The sequence below is a fragment of the Oratosquilla oratoria genome, chromosome 7, assembly GCF_046742065.1.
Source record: "Oratosquilla oratoria isolate Oo_2021 chromosome 7, ASM4674206v1, whole genome shotgun sequence".
NCBI classification, from domain to species: domain Eukaryota; kingdom Metazoa; phylum Arthropoda; class Malacostraca; order Stomatopoda; family Squillidae; genus Oratosquilla; species Oratosquilla oratoria.
In genome coordinates, this window is record NC_134783.1 from 85,174,557 (window position 1) to 85,193,826 (window position 19,270).

Genomic DNA, 19,270 nt, shown 5'->3' on the forward strand with positions numbered 1-19,270 from the left:
GAGGGATTACTGAGGGAAATGGAAGGAAATGAGGAGGGAGTAGACTTTGCCCAGCCAGACAAGCGAAAGGTAAACAAAAGACTGAGTGAGGATGAAATGTCTAATAAAAATGTAAAGATTAGAAGTATAGAGAGGAGCAATACAGAAGAAAGTGACGAGAATATGTTCCAGGGATTTAAAGAGGGTGGGGGGGACACAACCCCCCCCCCCCGACTGATAAGACTAGAGGAGAGAGTTGATAAGGTGATCGAGGACTTGCAACGTAAGTTAGGTAATGTAGACTCCATTTTCCAGAGAATTGAAAGGTTGGAACAACTAGAGAAGGCTAACAGAAACTTAACTGAAGAAATAGAGGACCTAAAAAGACAGTTAGGAAATGTAAAGGAGGAGAATGAGAAATTGAAGAAGAATAGTAATGAAAACAGAGAGAAAATAGCTACAGAAGCTAAAAATTGGAGAATAACTCAAGAAGGGAATAAGGTTTCATTCACTGACATAGTCAAACAGCAATTGAAAGAACATAATGAAGACTCAGTTATTAAAGTGATGAGACAGAAGGAGAATATAGTAAGAGAATTAGCTGACAAAAAGAAATGTATAATTATATTAGGAATGGAAGAGAAACATAACCCAGATAGAACCGCAAGAATCAAGGAGGAAAATGAAAGAGTAAGCAGTTTATTAAAATTAGTCCAGGAAGATGAACCAGAAATTATAAAGGAAATTGAGGAAAAATTCAGACTCGGAAAATATAGTACAGATAAGACCAGACCAATTAAGATTAAATTCAGGTCACAAACAACAGCAGAGAAAATTCTATCCAAGACAGGGAAACTAGCAACAAATGATCAATATAAAAAGGTATGGATAAAAAGAGAAATGAATAAGGAGGAAAGAGAGGCAGAAAAGCAGAAAAGAATTGAAGCTAAGGCAAAAAACGAGGAAAGAACGGAGTCAGAGAAAGAGAGATTCTATTGGAGAGTAGTGAACATGAAAATAAAGCAGTTCGACATACTAAAGAAAAACATAAGGGAAACAGAGAACACAATGGAAGTGGCAGAAAACTAAGAGTGTCTTACACAAATATAGATGGATTGATAACAGGATTGAATGAACTGAATGATTATTTGAAAGAAAAAGAACCGGACATAATGGGAATTGTAGAAACAAAATTAAAAGGCCCACTACCACCCAACAGTGTAGGACATGATACATACAATTATTGGATTAGAAACAGAGAGAAAAAACAAGGGGGTGGAGTTATGTTCCTGACTAAGAAGGATATAAACGTGAAAGGTGTCATATATGGAAAGAATACAGTAGAGATGATTATGATAGAAGTGGAAGACCGAGATAAGAAGAGCAGAAAATTTGTGATCAATTATGTGCCTCCGAAAACAGCCTCATGGGAGGAGAGTGAACATAAAAGTATGTTAGAGGACACAAAGATAGCATTAACTAAAATAATGGAAGACGGAGGAAGAATAGTTATGATGGGCGACTTTAATTGCAAAGAAATCTGCTGGGAAGAAATGACAGTAAAGAGTGGTGATGACTCATGGGGAAATGCTCTACTTGAGATGATTACTGACCATTCAATGACACAATGGATACAGGAGAACACTAGGTATAGAAATGAAGAAGAACCATCGAGGCTAGACTTAATAATTACATCTGAACCTAGAATAGTGGACAAGATTGAATATAAAACACCAATAGGTAAAAGTGACCACATATTGATTGAACTGGAACTTAATGAAGAAAAATATATGAAAAGAAATGAACAATATAGAAAAGGAAGAATGATGTATGAAAAAACAAACTTTGATAAAATAAGAGAATTCTTCCAACAAGAAAACTGGGAAGAAATATACAAAGAAGAAACATCAGTGGAAGAGAAATGGAATATTTTGACAAAAATTTACAAAAAAGGAGTGGAAAAGTATGTCCCAAGACAAAAACAAGAAAAAGAATATGTAAAATGCTGGTACAACAAAAGTTGTAGGGAGTTAAAAGACAAAAGAGACAAAGCCTGGACCAGATGGAAAAAAGACAGAAGACCTGAAAAATGGAAAATATATACTGGTTATAGAAATGAATATGTACAAAAGTGCAGAGAGGAAAAAAGAAAATATGAAAAAGATGTTATAGAAAAGTGTAAAGATCAACCAAAACTATTCTACAGATTTGTAAACAATAAACTGAAAAACAAACAAGACTTAGAGAAATTAAGACAAGGAGGAGTTGAATACACTGAGGAAATGGAAATGGCAGAAATTATGAACAAACATTTTAAATCAGTGTTTACAAGGGAAAATATACAACCTGAAGAGATTGAGTGGAAGGAAAAAGTCCCCCCTATGGAAGAAATAGAAGTAACAAAGAATGAAATATTGACACACTTGGGTAATTTTGATGTCAGAAAATCGCATGGGCCAGATGAAATAGCAAACTGGATTCTGAAAGAATGCAGGAATGAACTGGCAGACAAAATACATAGCATAATAAGCAGTTCCTTAAAAGAAGGAAAAGTTCCAGAAGATTGGAAAAAAGCAAATATAGTACCTATATATAAAGGAGGAAATAAAGAAGAACCTACCAACTATAGACCAGTCTCTCTAACAAGTACAATAGCAAAAATATGTGAAAGAATTATCAAAAGTAGATGGGTAAAATACTTGGAAAAAAACAACGTACTAAATCCAAGGCAATTTGGATTCAGACAAGGACGATCATGCGTCACCAATTTAATATGTTTCTATTCAAGGCTAATAGATATAATACAAGAAAGAGATGGATGGGCTGATTGTGCATTTCTAGACCTAAAAAAAGCTTTTGACAAAGTACCACATAAGAAGTTGCTTAAGAAATTAGAATATGAAGGAGGAATACAAGGTAAATTGCTAAATTGGATGGAAGACTTTTTGCAAGAAAGAAAAATGAGAGTAGTGATAAGAGATCAGCACTCAAAATGGAATGAAGTAATAAGCGGTGTCCCGCAGGGAACAGTTCTGGCCCCAATTATGTTTGCTATATATATTAATGATATGGATGAAGGAATTGAAAGCTATATGAGCTTCTTTGCAGATGATGCAAAATTACTGAAAAGAGTGAACACGGAAGAAGATTGTGAATCACTACAGAGAGATCTAAATAAAGTACAAGAATGGAGTAGGAAGTGGGAGATGGAGTTCAATACAAAAAAGTGTAGTATAATGGAATTTGGAAAAAGCAAAAACAGAATAACAGGATCATATAATTTAGGAGAAGAAGGAATAAAAAGAGTAGAAAATGAGAGGGACCTGGGAGTCATTGTTATGAATAATATGTCACCTGAGAAACATATAAATAAGATTTTTGGAGAAACTTATAATTTAATAAGAACAATCAAAGTGGCATTTACATACCTGGATGAAGAAATGGTGAGGAAAATCCTAGTCACCCTGATAAGACCAAGATTGGAATATGCAGCAACGATATGGTCACCAAGTACAAAAAAATGTATAAAAAAACTTGAAAGAATACAAAGAGCAATTACTAAACTGGCACCAACACTCTCAAAACTATCATATGAAGAGAGACTACAAAAACTTAAACTACAGACACTAGAGCAAAGAAGAGAGAGAGGAGATTTGATAGCTATTTACAGAATCATGAAAGGCATAGAAATTACTGATAGAGAGAATCTGATAAAATGGGATGACAGAAATACAAGAGGACACGGAAAGAAAATAAAAAAAGACAACTATAGAAGAGATTTGAAAAAGAACAGCTTTCCTCACAGAGCAATAGACAGTTGGAACAAGTTAGATGAGAAAGTGGTGTGTGCAAAAACAATACATGAATTTAAAAATAGTTTAGATAAAATGAGATATGAAGACGGGACCTCACGAGCATAGCTCCCCTTCCCGTAAAATACAACTAGGTAAATACAACTAGGTAAATACACACACACACACACACATAGTTTAGATAAAATGAGATATGAAGACGGGACTCCACGAGCATAGCTCCCCTTCCCGTAAAATACAACTAGGTAAATACACACACACACACACACACACACACACACACACACACACAAACACACACACACACACACACACACACACACACACACACACACACACACACACACACACACACACTTTCAACGAACGGACGGCTTGAAGAACGTTCTGAAGAAAAGTGCAGATTGTGGATCCCAACGCAAAGAGAAGTGCCTTTTTGTATTTACAGGGTGGGGGGAAATTGCTCGTGGGGCAGTAGGTAAGTAGGAAAAGAGGAGAAGGGGAGGGATTGCTGGGGAAATGGAAGGAAATGAGGATGTGGAGGACTTGGCCCAGGCAGACGGGCGTAAGGTCAACATGAAACGACCACCGGACCAGCTCAGTGATGACGAAATGGCAAATAAAAATGTAAAGATTAGAAGTATAGAGAGGAGCAATACAGAAGAAAGTGACGAGAATATGTTCCAGGGATTTAAAGAGGGTGGGGGGGACACAACCCCCCCCCCCCCCACGGATAAGACTAGGGGGGAGAGTTGATAAGGGGTTCGGGGACTTGGGGCGTAAGTTAGGTAACGTAGACTCCATTTTCCAAAGAATTGAAAGGTTGGAACAACTAGAGAAGGCTAACAGAAACTTAACTGAAGAAATAGAGGACCTAAAAAGACAGTTAGGAAATGTAAAGGAGGAGAATGAGAAATTGAAGAAGAATAGTAATGAAAACAGAGAGAAAATAGCTACAGAAGCTAAAAATTGGAGAATAACTCAAGAAGGGAATAAGGTTTCATTCACTGACATAGTCAAACAGCAATTGAAAGAACATAATGAAGACTCAGTTATTAAAGTGATGAGACAGAAGGAGAATATAGTAAGAGAATTAGCTGACAAAAAGAAATGTATAATTATATTAGGAATGGAAGAGAAACATAACCCAGATAGAACCGCAAGAATCAAGGAGGAAAATGAAAGAGTAAGCAGTTTATTAAAATTAGTCCAGGAAGATGAACCAGAAATTATAAAGGAAATTGAGGAAAAATTCAGACTCGGAAAATATAGTACAGATAAGACCAGACCAATTAAGATTAAATTCAGGTCACAAACAACAGCAGAGAAAATTCTATCCAAGACAGGGAAACTAGCAACAAATGATCAATATAAAAAGGTATGGATAAAAAGAGAAATGAATAAGGAGGAAAGAGAGGCAGAAAAGCAGAAAAGAATTGAAGCTAAGGCAAAAAACGAGGAAAGAACGGAGTCAGAGAAAGAGAGATTCTATTGGAGAGTAGTGAACATGAAAATAAAGCAGTTCGACATACTAAAGAAAAACATAAGGGAAACAGAGAATACAATGGAAGTGGCAGAAAACTAAGAGTGTCTTACACAAATATAGATGGATTGATAACAGGATTGAATGAACTGAATGATTATTTGAAAGAAAAAGAACCGGACATAATGGGAATTGTAGAAACAAAATTAAAAGGCCCACTACCACCCAACAGTGTAGGACATGATACATACAATTATTGGATTAGAAACAGAGAGAAAAAACAAGGGGGTGGAGTTATGTTCCTGACTAAGAAGGATATAAACGTGAAAGGTGTCATATATGGAAAGAATACAGTAGAGATGATTATGATAGAAGTGGAAGACCGAGATAAGAAGAGCAGAAAATTTGTGATCAATTATGTGCCTCCGAAAACAGCCTCATGGGAGGAGAGTGAACATAAAAGTATGTTAGAGGACACAAAGATAGCATTAACTAAAATAATGGAAGACGGAGGAAGAATAGTTATGATGGGCGACTTTAATTGCAAAGAAATCTGCTGGGAAGAAATGACAGTAAAGAGTGGTGATGACTCATGGGGAAATGCTCTACTTGAGATGATTACTGACCATTCAATGACACAATGGATACAAGAGAACACTAGGTATAGAAATGAAGAAGAACCATCGAGGCTAGACTTAATAATTACATCTGAACCTAGAATAGTAGACAAGATTGAATATAAAACACCAATAGGTAAAAGTGACCACATATTGATTGAACTGGAACTTAATGAAGAAAAATATATGAAAAGAAATGAACAATATAGAAAAGGAAGAATGATGTATGAAAAAACAAACTTTGATAAAATAAGAGAATTCTTCCAACAAGAAAACTGGGAAGAAATATACAAAGAAGAAACAACAGTGGAAGAGAAATGGAATATTTTGACAAAAATTTACAAAAAAGGAGTGGAAAAGTATGTCCCAAGACAAAAACAAGAAAAAGAATATGTAAAATGCTGGTACAACAAAAGTTGTAGGGAGTTAAAGGACAAAAGAGACAAAGCCTGGAACAGATGGAAAAAAGACAGAAGACCTGAAAAATGGAAAATATATACTGGTTATAGAAATGAATATGTACAAAAGTGCAGAGAGGAAAAGAGAAAATATGAAAAAGATATCATAGAAAAGTGTAAAGATCAACCAAAACTATTCTACAGATTTGTAAACAATAAACTGAAAAACAAACAAGACTTAGAGAAATTAAGACAAGGAGGAGTTGAATACACTGAGGAAATGGAAATGGCAGAAATTATGAACAAACATTTTAAATCAGTGTTTACAAGGGAAAATATACAACCTGAAGAGATTGAGTGGAAGGAAAAAGTCCCCCCTATGGAAGAAATAGAAGTAACAAAGAATGAAATATTGACACACTTGGGTAATTTTGATGTCAGAAAATCGCATGGGCCAGATGAAATAGCAAACTGGATTCTGAAAGAATGCAGGAATGAACTGGCAGACAAAATACATAGCATAATAAGCAGTTCCTTAAAAGAAGGAAAAGTTCCAGAAGATTGGAAAAAAGCAAATATAGTACCTATATATAAAGGAGGAAATAAAGAAGAACCTACCAACTATAGACCAGTCTCTCTAACAAGTACAATAGCAAAAATATGTGAAAGAATTATCAAAAGTAGATGGGTAAAATACTTGGAAAAAAACAACGTACTAAATCCAAGGCAATTTGGATTCAGACAAGGACGATCATGCGTCACCAATTTAATATGTTTCTATTCAAGGCTAATAGATATAATACAAGAAAGAGATGGATGGGCTGATTGTGCATTTCTAGACCTAAAAAAAGCTTTTGACAAAGTACCACATAAGAAGTTGCTTAAGAAATTAGAATATGAAGGAGGAATACAAGGTAAATTGCTAAATTGGATGGAAGACTTTTTGCAAGAAAGAAAAATGAGAGTAGTGATAAGAGATCAGCACTCAAAATGGAATGAAGTAATAAGCGGTGTCCCGCAGGGAACAGTTCTGGCCCCAATAATGTTTGCTATATATATTAATGATATGGATGAAGGAATTGAAAGCTATATGAGCTTCTTTGCAGATGATGCAAAACTACTGAAAAGAGTGAAAACTGAAGAAGATTGTGAATCACTACAGAGAGATCTAAATAAAGTACAAGAATGGAGTAGGAAGTGGGAGATGGAGTTCAATACAAAAAAGTGTAGTATAATGGAATTTGGAAAAAGCAAAAAACAGAATAACAGGATCATATAATTTGGGAGAAGAAGGAATAAAAAAAGTAGAAAATGAGAAGGACCTGGGAGTCATTGTTATGAATAATATGTCACCTGAGAAACATATAAATAAGATTTTTGGAGAAACTTATAATTTAATAAGAACAATCAAAGTGGCATTTACATACCTGGATGAAGAAATGGTGAGGAAAATCCTAATCACCCTGATAAGACCAAGATTGGAATATGCAGCAACGATATGGTCACCAAGTACAAAAAAATGTATAAAAAAACTTGAAAGAATACAAAGAGCAATTACAAAACTGGCACCAACACTCTCAAAACTATCATATGAAGAGAGACTACAAAAACTTAAACTACAGACACTAGAGCAAAGAAGAGAGAGAGGAGATTTGATAGCTATTTACAGAATCATGAAAGGCATAGAAATTACTGATAGAGAGAATCTGATAAAATGGGATGACAGAAATACAAGAGGACACGGAAAGAAAATAAAAAAAGACAGCTATAGAAGAGATTTTAAAAAGAACAGCTTTCCTCACAGAGCAATAGACAGTTGGAACAAGTTAGATGAGAAAGTGGTGTGTGCAAAATCAATACATGAATTTAAAAATAGTTTAGATAAAATGAGATATGAAGACGGGACCCCACGAGCATAGCTCCCCTTCCCGTAAAATACAACTAGGTAAATACAACTAGGTAAATACACACACACACACACACACACAGACCAATTAAGATTAAATTCAGGTCACAAACTACGGCTGAGAATATCTTATCCAAAACAGGGAAACTAGCAACAAGTGAACAATATAAAAAGGTATGGATAAAAAGGGAAATGAATAAAGAGGAAAGAGAGGAAGAAAAACAGAAAAGACTTGAAGCAAAGGAAAAAAACGAGATAAGAACGGAGTCAGAAAAAGAGAGATTCTATTGGAGAGTAGTGAATATGAAACTAAAGAAAATCGACATACAAGAGAAAAACAAAAGGGAAACAGAGAACACAATGGAAGTGGCAGAAAACTAAGAGTGTCTTACACAAATATAGATGGATTAATAACAGGATTGAATGAGCTGAATGATTATTTGAAAGAAAAAGAACCAGACATAATGGGAATTATAGAAACAAAATTAAAAGGTCCACTACCACCCAACAGTGTAGGACATGATGCATATAATTATTGGATTAGAAACAGAGTGAAAAAGGAAGGGGGTGGAGTTATGTTCCTGACTAAGAAGGATATAAACGTGAAGTGTGTCACATATGGAAAGAATACAGTAGAGATGATAATGATGGAAGTAGAAGACAGAGATAAGAAGAAGAGAAAGTTTGTGATAAATTATGTGCCCCCGAAAACAGCCTCATGGGACGAGAGTGAACATAAAAGTATGTTAGAGGACACAAAGATAACATTAAACAAGAAAAATAGTTATGATGGGCGACTTTAATTGCAAAGAAATCTGCTGGGAAGAAATGACAGTAAAGGGTGGAGACGGCTCATGGGGAAACGCTCTACTTGAGATGGTTACTGACCATACAATGACACAATGGATACAGGAGAACACTAGGTATAGAAATGAAGAAGAGCCATCGAGACTAGACCTAGTAATTACATCCGAACCTAGAATAGTGGACAAAATTGAATATAAAACACCAATAAGTAAAAGTGACCACATATTGATTGAACTGGAACTTAATGAAGAAAAATATATGAAAAGAAATGAACAATACAGAAAAGGAAGAATGATGTATGAAAAAACAAACTTTGATAAAATAAGAGAATTCTTTCAACAAGAAAACTGGGAAGAAATATACAAAGAAGAAACAACAGTAGAAGAGAAATGGAATATTTTGACAAAAATTTACAAAAAAGGAGTGGAAAAGTATGTCCCAAGACAAAAACAAGAAAAGAATATGTAAAATGCTGGTACAACAAAAGCTGTAGTGAGTTAAAAGACAAAAGAGACAAAGCCTGGACCAGATGGAAAAAAGACAGAAGACCTGAAAAATGGAAAATATATACCTGTTATAGAAATGAATATGTACAAATGTGCAGAGAGGAAAAGAGAAAATATGAAAAAGATATCATAGAAAAGTGTAAAGATCAACCAAAACTATTCTACAGATTTGTAAACAATAAACTGAAAAACAAACAAGACTTGGAGAAATTAAGACAGGAGGGAGTTGAATACACTGAGGAAATGGAAATGGCGGAAATTATGAACAAACATTTTAAATCAGTGTTTACAAGGGAGAACATACAACCTGAAGAGAACGAATGGAAAGAGAAAGTCCCCCCTATGGAAGAAATAGAAGTAACAAAGAATGAAATATTAACACACTTGAGTAATCTTGATGTCAGAAAATCGCATGGACCAGATGAAATAGCAAACTGGATTTTGAAAGAATGCAGGAATGAACTGGCAGACAAAATACATAGCATACTAAATAGTTCCTTGAAAGAAGGAAAAGTTCCAGAAGATTGGAAAAAAGCAAATATAGTACCTATATATAAAGGAGGAAATAAAGAAGAACCTACCAACTATAGACCAGTCTCTCTAACAAGTACAATAGCAACAATTTGTGAAAGAATTATCAAAAGTAGATGGGTAAAATATTTAGAAAAAAACAAAGTGTTAAATCCAAGGCAATTTGGATTCAGACAAGGACGATCATGCGTCACCAATTTAATATGTTTCTATTCAAGGCTAATAGATATAATACAAGAAAGAGATGGATGGGCGGACTGTGCATTTTTAGATCTAAAGAAAGCTTTTGACAAAGTACCACATAAGAAGTTGCTTAAGAAATTAGAAACTGAAGGAGGAATACAGGGCAAACTACTAAATTGGATGGAAGACTTTTTGCAAGAAAGAAAAATGAGAGTAGTGATAAGAAACCAGCACTCAAAATGGGATGAAGTAATAAGCGGTGTTCCGCAGGGAACAGTTCTGGCCCCAATAATGTTTGCTATATATATTAATGATATGGATGAAGGAATAGAAAGCTATATGAGCTTCTTTGCAGATGATGCAAAACTACTGAAAAGAGTGAAAACTGAAGAAGATTGAGAATCACTACAGAGAGATCTAAATAAAGTACAAGAATGGAGTAGGAAGTGGGAGATGGAGTTCAATACAAAAAAGTGTAGTATAATGGAATTTGGAAAAAGCAAAAACAGAATAACAGGAGCATATAAATTGGGAGAAGAATGAATAAAAAAAGTAGAAAATGAGAAGGACCTGGGAGTCATTGTTATGAATAATATGTCACCTGAGAAACATATAAATAAGATTTTTTGAGAAACTTATAATCTAATAAGAACAATCAAAGTTGCATTTACATACCTGGATGAAGAAATGGTGAAGAAAATCCTAATCACCCTGATAAGACCAAGATTGGAATATGCAGCAACGATATGGTCACCAAGTACAAAAAAATGTATAAAAAAACTTGAAAGAATACAAAGAGCAATTACAAAATTGGCACCAACACTCTCAAAACTATCATATGAAGAGAGACTAGAAAAACTTGAACTACAGACACTAGAGCAAAGAAGAGAGAGAGGAGATTTGATAGCTATTTACAGAATCATGAAAGGCATAGAAATTACTGACAGAGAGAATCTGATAAAATGGGATGACAGAAATACAAGAGGACACGGAAAGAAAATAAAAAAAGACAGCTATAGAAGAGATTTGAAAAAGAACAGCTTTCCTCACAGAGTAATAGACAGTTGGAACAAGTTAGATGAGAAAGTGGTGTGTGGAAAAACAATACATGAATTTAAAAATAGTTTAGATAAAATGAGATATGAAGACGGGACCCCACGAGCATAGCTCCCCTTCCCGTAAAATACAACTAGGTAAATACAACTAGGTAAATACACACACACACACACACACACACACACATATATATATATATATATATATATATATATATATATCTATATATATATATATATATATCTATATATATGTTTGTATGTATGTTCACTGGGACCCATTCAATGTTGTATATATAGGCCTATACATGCTCTTAGGGATATTTTTACTTTGCCTTTTTGTGTGTTGTAAAGTTGTATGTGACCGTAAACGGATTAGTTTTATCCCATGATGTCATCTTATCATGAAAGATAGTAATGATATTAAGACCGGACCTTTGTGTTCTAGTGTCTTTAAACTAAGATTATAAGATATGTTATAGAAATAGGCGCTCAGAGAAAATGTTTTTGCCGAAATAAAAATATAGAAATACAATATGAATTGTGTTTGTTTGCCCATATAGATGAAATTACATTTTATCAAGACAATGAGGTAGACTCACAAAGCTCCATAATTTTTAATACGGTTAGTAGAGCAACATGAAAACCCACTGGTTTGGAGAACCAGTAGGATAGTAACAACTCTTGTTGACGAACTCGCATACGTGCTAGTCATCAAATCAGGCCTTTGCGGCAAAGTGTAAACAGAGTACAAGATGTCAGGGGCGTTATTTGGCGGCACAACCCGTTCTTCTAGTAAGAACTTAGTAGAATTTCGGGCAGGAAAGATGTATTTAAAGGGTAAGATGGTGCATCCAGACAAAAGGAAAGGGCAAGTGTACCTTTATCAAGCTGATGACTCCCTCATGCACTTCTGCTGGAAAGATAGGACCACGGGTACGGTAGAGGAGGTAAGCATAAGGTCTTGTGAATATGAAAAAAAATGGTTGATCTATGGAAATATCAAACACACATTCTTCGAGTTAATAAGATACATATATGTTTTGGACAGTAATTTGTCTCATCTTTTAATTTTTTCTCTGTACAAAAAGGGTTTTTACATTCACCAGGGAGGTAGCCAGCTAAGCCATTCACTCACCCACTCTTTCAACAAATATTTGTGGTATTTAGAAAAGATATTTGCCAGTCTCACAGCAGCAGTTCTTACCTATGCTGTCAGCTGGATCTTAACATTCTGAGTATTTGAACCCCATACATAAGTACTGCAAATTAAAAGTAACTAGTGATTTCTAAAAAATTAATGGTTACTTGGTTTACTTGATGACATCTTGAGGTCTTTTGACACAGTCGTGGTGGTCCACTGCTAACATCCTTATATTTACCAAGAGTGAGGTTAGGCGTCACAGATGAAAGTCTTGGTAAATTTATAGAAACATGGGTAAATATTTAGAAGTGCACACCTGTGCGATATAGCAATAGAAAATTATTAATTTAGAAAATTATAATACATTAACATAATATATAGTTTTGGTAAAATTTTAGGGTATTTGTTCAATTTTGCACCTGGACGCAATATAGCAATAGAAAATTAAATGTTAATTTTATAAATTATAATACATGAGCGTAATGTGCGATTTTCTTGGCGGAAATAAAAATATAAAATACCTTGCTACCAATACATGAGCGTAATGTGCGATTTTCTTGGCGGAAATAAAAATATAAAATACCTTGCTACCAGCAAATATAGTAATGAATGAAGGTGCTAGCATAGGATTGGGATGCCATCTTCTCTATCGAGTGTTTGTCCTTTGCCTGGTCTAGTTGAAATGTCAGTTACGAGGTATACGGCCTCGGTACTTCTGGCAGTACCTCGCGAGGTACATATTCTTGAAGGAATGCCTTGGAGCTGAAATCCATGCATTCCTTCATGCTGCAAGAACCCTACGTACCTCACAATCTGAGAGTGATTGAACAGCCTGCCAACATCTCTCACAATGACGAGGACGATCCGGATGACCTTTAAATTGTAGGTACCGGTATATTAAACACGGGTTAGGTTAGACGAATTTATCATCCTTTCATTTCTTTGACGTTGGCATCTATCGTAAAAAACATGGCGTACCATCCGTCCAGCGCGACTTTGTTACTAACAGAATCTGTTTTAGCAACCTTTCTGATTTTTATTTCCGCCAAGAAAATTGCATATTATGTTAATACATTATAAGTTACAAAATTAATAATTAATTTTCTATTGCTATATTGCATACAGGTGTAAAACTGAACATTTTCCAATTTTAGTTGTGCACACCTATGTGATATAGCAATAGAAAATTGATTATTGATTTTGTAGATTATAATAGGTCAATGTAATATGTGATTTTCTTGGAGGTAATCAATATAAAAGTTACTTAAACATATTTTCTAATGAACGAAGTTCCGGCAGTTGAATGATATGCCATGTTTGTTTTGATAGGTGCTGAGGTCAAGGAAATGAAAGGATGATAAATTGTAATTTATATTCTATTCTAACCTAACTTAACCTACCTAACCAATCTACATAACCTAATCAATGTTTAACCACTTCCATACGGTGACGCCTACGTAGGCGGCATGAGGAGCAAGTGGGTACTCGATGATGCCGACCTCGGCATCTTGATTATATTTATTGTAGTCGTACCTACGTAATCTCCATTCTCTCTAAACTGGCTTCATCAATTTTCTATGGTTATCAAAATACACGGGTGAAAGAGAACGAACGATTGAGCACTGACTTTATTTTTTATAATGCGATTATTGTGACGCAACATCGCACGTCAGGCAGCTAATGGTGCCAGATGTGCGATGTGCCCCGGAGTGAAGCGGTTAATACATCATATTCGATATTTGTTCAGTTCTATACATGGATGTGATATAGCATTAGAAAATTAAATATTAATTTTGTAAATTATAATACATGAATGTAATATGCGATTTTCTTGGAGGAAATAAAAATAAAAAATACCTTGCTACAAGCAAATATAATAACGAACAAAGTCGCTAGCATAGGATTGGGACGCCATCTTGTCGTTTGTCAAGTGTTGTCTGCTCGGTCCATTTGAGGCCTGGTATACATCCTCGGTACTTCTGCCAGTACCTCGTGAGGTATATATTCTTGAAGGAATGCTATGGAGCTGAAATCCATGCATTCCTTCAAGCTAAAAAAAACCTATATACCCTGCAATTAGAGTGATTGAACAGGCCGCCAACAACCGTGACGACGACGACAATCCAGATGACCTTAACCACTTCACTCCGGACTTAAATCTCGCGGGCAGCAGCCAATGCCAGCCATACGACGTGTCGTAATAATACTCGCATCATAAAATATAGTCACCGCTTATATCGATCGTTCTCTCTTTCACCCGCGAATTTTGAAAACCACAGAGAATGGGATTCAGGGCACATTTGGGAGAATGTAAAAACACAGGGGCGACTACAATAAATATAATCAAGACGCTGATATGGCAGCGTCGTGAATCCACTTGCTCCTCATGACGCCTACGTAGGCGGCACCGTATGGAAAGGGTTAACCTCTTCAGTACGGGCTAAAATCTCGCGGGCAGCATTAGCTGCCAGACGTACGATGTGTCGTAATAGTACTTGCATCATAAAATATAGTCACCGCTTATATCGATCGTTCTCTGTTTCACCCGTGAATTTTGATAACCATAGAAAATGTGATGAAGACAGTTTAGAGAGTTTGTCATTCCGCAGGGGCAACTACAATAAATATAATCAAGACGCCGATATGGCAGCCTCGCGTATCCACTTGGTCCTCATGCCACCTACGTATGCGGCACTGTATGGAAGGGGTTAAATTACAGGTACTGATTTACTAAATACACGTTAGGTTAGGTTAGATGAATTTATCATCCTTTCATTTCTTCGATGTCGGCAACTATCATAACAAACATGGCATACCATTCGTCCGGCGCAACTTCGTTACTTACGAAATCTGTTTTAGCAACTTTTTTGTTTTTTATTTCTGCCAAGAAAATTGCATATTATGTTGATACATTATAATTTACAAAATTAACCACTTCCATACGGTGCCGCCTACGTAGGCGGCATGAGGAGCAAGTAGGTACTCGCTGATGCCGAAGTCGCCATCTTGATTATATTTATTGTAGTTGTACCTACGTAATTTTCATTCTCTCTAAACTGGCTTCATCAGTTTTCTATGGTTATCAAAATACACAGGTGAAAGAGAACGGACAATTTAGCACTGCCTTTAATTTTTATAATGCGATTATTATTTCGAGACATTGCACGTCGGGCAGCTAATGCTGCCAGACGTGCGATGTGCCCTGGAGGGAAGAGGTTAATATCTAATTTTCTAACGCTATATCGCGTTCATGTACACAACTGAACATTTACTTCAAATTATAAAGATCATCTGGGTCATTGTCGTCATCACAGATGCTGATGGCCTGATTATTATTGTACCTCAATTAACAGATGATGGCAGAACCCTGTGTTCTCTCATAAAATCCAAGGAAACCCTATTGTCTTTGTAACAGCGCTTATTAACGTTACCTGGAGTCTGAGAACACCCGGGCCATGTGAAAGCAGTCATCCGATAGTGACTGGACTGGCATGGTGTCCGTACTGTATCCTAGCAGCTTCATTCATTAATAAATTTGCCTGTAGCAAGTTTTTTTTTTTTTTTCTGCCAAGAAAATCACATATTACATTCATGTATTAAGATACTTGTAACTAGGTACACACACACACGCATATTTCTTTTTCCTCTTCCTCCTCTGCCTGAGACCTAACCTACCATATATACTCGCGTATAGGTCGCACTTTTTTAAACTAGATATTTTGCCAAAATCAGGGGTGCAACCTATCCACACGACATTAACGAGGGATGTCACCACTGTCACCAAAGTCGCAACAATTGGCGATTTCAATGTGACAATGACACGGAATTTCAGTGGTGTTTGCACAATATGCATTGGAAAACTTTTCAAGCCTTTTGTATGCTATTGCTGCTACAAAATCATAGATCAATTAGAATAAAATTGTAAAATATTCTCTTTTGTATGTTTTATAGTGTTTATAAGCAATGTGACCTTGACCCTTTGTTTACCATATGTTACTGTACATCACCTGTTTCACTCGTGGCTGTGTTTCTATGATATGTGCTCAAATTATGTTTTCGTAGTGTAACGTAACATAACTTAAAAACTTATGATTTTCATAATAAATTATTTTCGTAAACTTCCATTATGCCTACTGTACTGTTAGATCTATGGTACATCACGCGGAGTTTTAGGCCTAATAACTGCAAACCCAAATCATGAGTATCAGTAAGAGAAAGAGCGATGAAGTAGGTTTTAAGCTGAAAGTGGTGGATTATGCATAAGAACATGAAAACAAATCTGCAGAAAGGGAGTTTGGGGCTTCAGAAAAGGTAGTGAGGGGATGGAGAAAGCAGAAAGATCAGCTTAAAGAAATTTTCTTCTATACTGTTGTATAGTGTCCACTTGACAGTCAAACTCTTTATTTTTTTTTTTGTCAAGTTGACTATAACGTTTTTTATGCAAGTGCATTTGTTTACGATTATAGTTTTAGAAACAACCATTGTTTATGTAAGTTTGCATTATGTGCACGCGTAACAGTCGGACAATCTACGTGTGTTCTGATATTAAAATTTTGTGAGTAAAGTTTTGAAATAAAGGTAAATATCTGATCATTTTTATGTTTGAATGGATCTTGTAAATCACCAGATTATAGTGCGACCTATCCACGGGTCAACCGCAAATATCCACTTTGACAGCCACAAACTAGTGGTGTGACCTATATGCGAGTATATAAGGTAACCTAGGGTGTGCATTACCTAGCTGGAGGGCAAAGTAGTGTATGTATTATCCCCCTCTATATGATAATGCCTATGTCAGCATCATGAGGTGCAACTGGGTACACAAGATGCCAGCATTTACATCTTAAATATACTTAATATGTATTCTATGAACAGGCTTTATTGCATTTTTTGTGGTTATCAACATTCAGTGTAAAATTTTATATTTTATAACACATATTTTGATGCATCATCGTACATCAGGCAGCCAATGTTGTACTCAAGAATTTGACTCATATTGAAGAAGTTAACTAGAGAGGTAAAGCAGTCCCCCCTTCACCCGACCCTTAAGATGTATTACGTAAGAGAGAGGCTTTGCCTGTGGACAACCTCCCCAACTTGCTATTGACCAATATCCCTCATCAGATAAATAAGATGATAAGGTGATGGAATAAGATACCTGTGATATTTCATTGACCATGATGTGAACCCAGCTATTTTTGTCTTGTTTAGTGCTGTGCTAGGATGGGTAATTGTTGATATGGAAACAGGATAGTTTTTAAAGTATTATTTTGTTTATTTTGGCAGGATCTCATCATTTTTCCTGATGACTGTGAGTATGTGAAGATTACACAGTGCAGTACAGGACGGGTTTATCTGCTGAAATTCAAGTCGATCAATCGCAAACTTTTCTTTTGGATGCAAGTAAGTATGTGGGCTTTTTCCATAGGATATCACTCTTGATTATGGTAATTAGGAAAATGTATGTGAATATTTTTTCTTTTGATTGGTCTATGTATATACCAAGAGCTTTTTCCCCCTTCTAAAGGAGGTAGCCAAGTCGGAGTACATACCTGTTCCACCCTTTCCACTCTCCTCCACCACCCTTTTCTCCCTCTCATCTTAGCTCCTCATGGATGATGGGTTATTCCTATATCCTGCCCACTGCCCTAGATCAGAAACAATGCAGCAAGACACAGTAAGGCTGCTTCACTTAATTGGTAACCCTCCCTCTTATTCCTATATCCTGCCCACTGCCCTAGGTCAGAAACAATGCAGCAAGACACAGCACATACACAGTAAGGCTGCTTCACTTAATTGGTAACCCTCCCTCTTTGTCCCCTCATGCAGAAGAAAAAACAAGGAGAAATCCCTTTGGGCTGTCAAAATATTCACACATGAGCACCCCTGCCCCTCCCTTCCTTGCATAACAGTATCATCTATACACAGCCACTTTTCACTCATCCCTGTCTCCTGCCTTCTCCCTTCCTTGCTCAACAGACAGTCTCCTCTTGATCAATGCCCCCCTCACTCCATCCATCTCATCCTCGGTCACCCCCTCAAATTCACTCCATCTATCTCTGCCCTCCACACCTCTTTTACTAATATTTCTTCACTCATTTCCATGTGTCCAATCCGTCCCAATACTCTTTCATCTGCCCTATCTGTTGTCTCCTTTTCTAGTCTTGCTCTCAATGCAACCTGCTAAACTTCAAAAATTTCATCTCAAACATATTTAAACTTTTCCTCTCTGCCTCTCCAATTCTGAATCTCTCCCCCATACAAAACTGTTGGCACAACCCCTTCATACAATCTCTTCTTTACATCCATTTTTTAATTCACCAAGGCATTTCCTTACTTTTCTCAATCTACAAATTACCTCTACCTCCACTCCATTTCTTGCCATATGTGACCCCAAATACCTAAAGCTATCCACTTCCTCCAGCCTCTTTTAAGACTTGCTTCCAACTCACTGTCATCATCCTTTCCTCTTTAACCCATTCCATACGGTGCTGCACATGTAGGCGTCATGAGGAGCAAGTGGATTCGCGACGCTGTCATATCGGCGTCTTGATTATATTTATTGTAGTCGCCCCTGTGTTTTTACATTCTCCCAAATGTGCCCTGAATACCATTCTCTGTGGTTTTCAAAATTCGCGGGTGAAAGAGAGAACGATCGATATAAGCGGTGACTATATTTTATGATGCGAGTATTATTACGACACGTCGTACGGCTGGCATTGGCTGCTGCCCGCGAGATTTAAGTCCCGTAGTGAAGTGGTTAACATCTCATCAACTTGCTTTTACCCATATATACCTTCAAATTTCTCCTGTTGCATACCTTCCCAAACTGTCACTAACTCCCTTAAT

The 19,270-nt window shown here is 36.2% G+C and overlaps 1 protein-coding gene across 3 annotated transcripts in view; it reads left to right on the forward strand.

Annotated features, from left to right (window-relative positions):
• Window positions 1–11,947: 11,947 nt before the first annotated feature.
• Rpn13 (regulatory particle non-ATPase 13) overlaps window positions 11,948–19,270 on the forward strand; it is a gene marked incomplete at its 3' end in the record, with an annotated part of 55,545 nt that continues 48,222 nt past the window's right edge. The window contains 2 exon segments of one of the 3 annotated variants that reach the window (XM_076188552.1): window positions 11,948–12,227; window positions 17,708–17,824. In XM_076188552.1, the coding sequence (XP_076044667.1) occupies window positions 12,033–12,227; window positions 17,708–17,824 (312 nt within the window). 3 annotated transcript variants of the gene reach the window in all.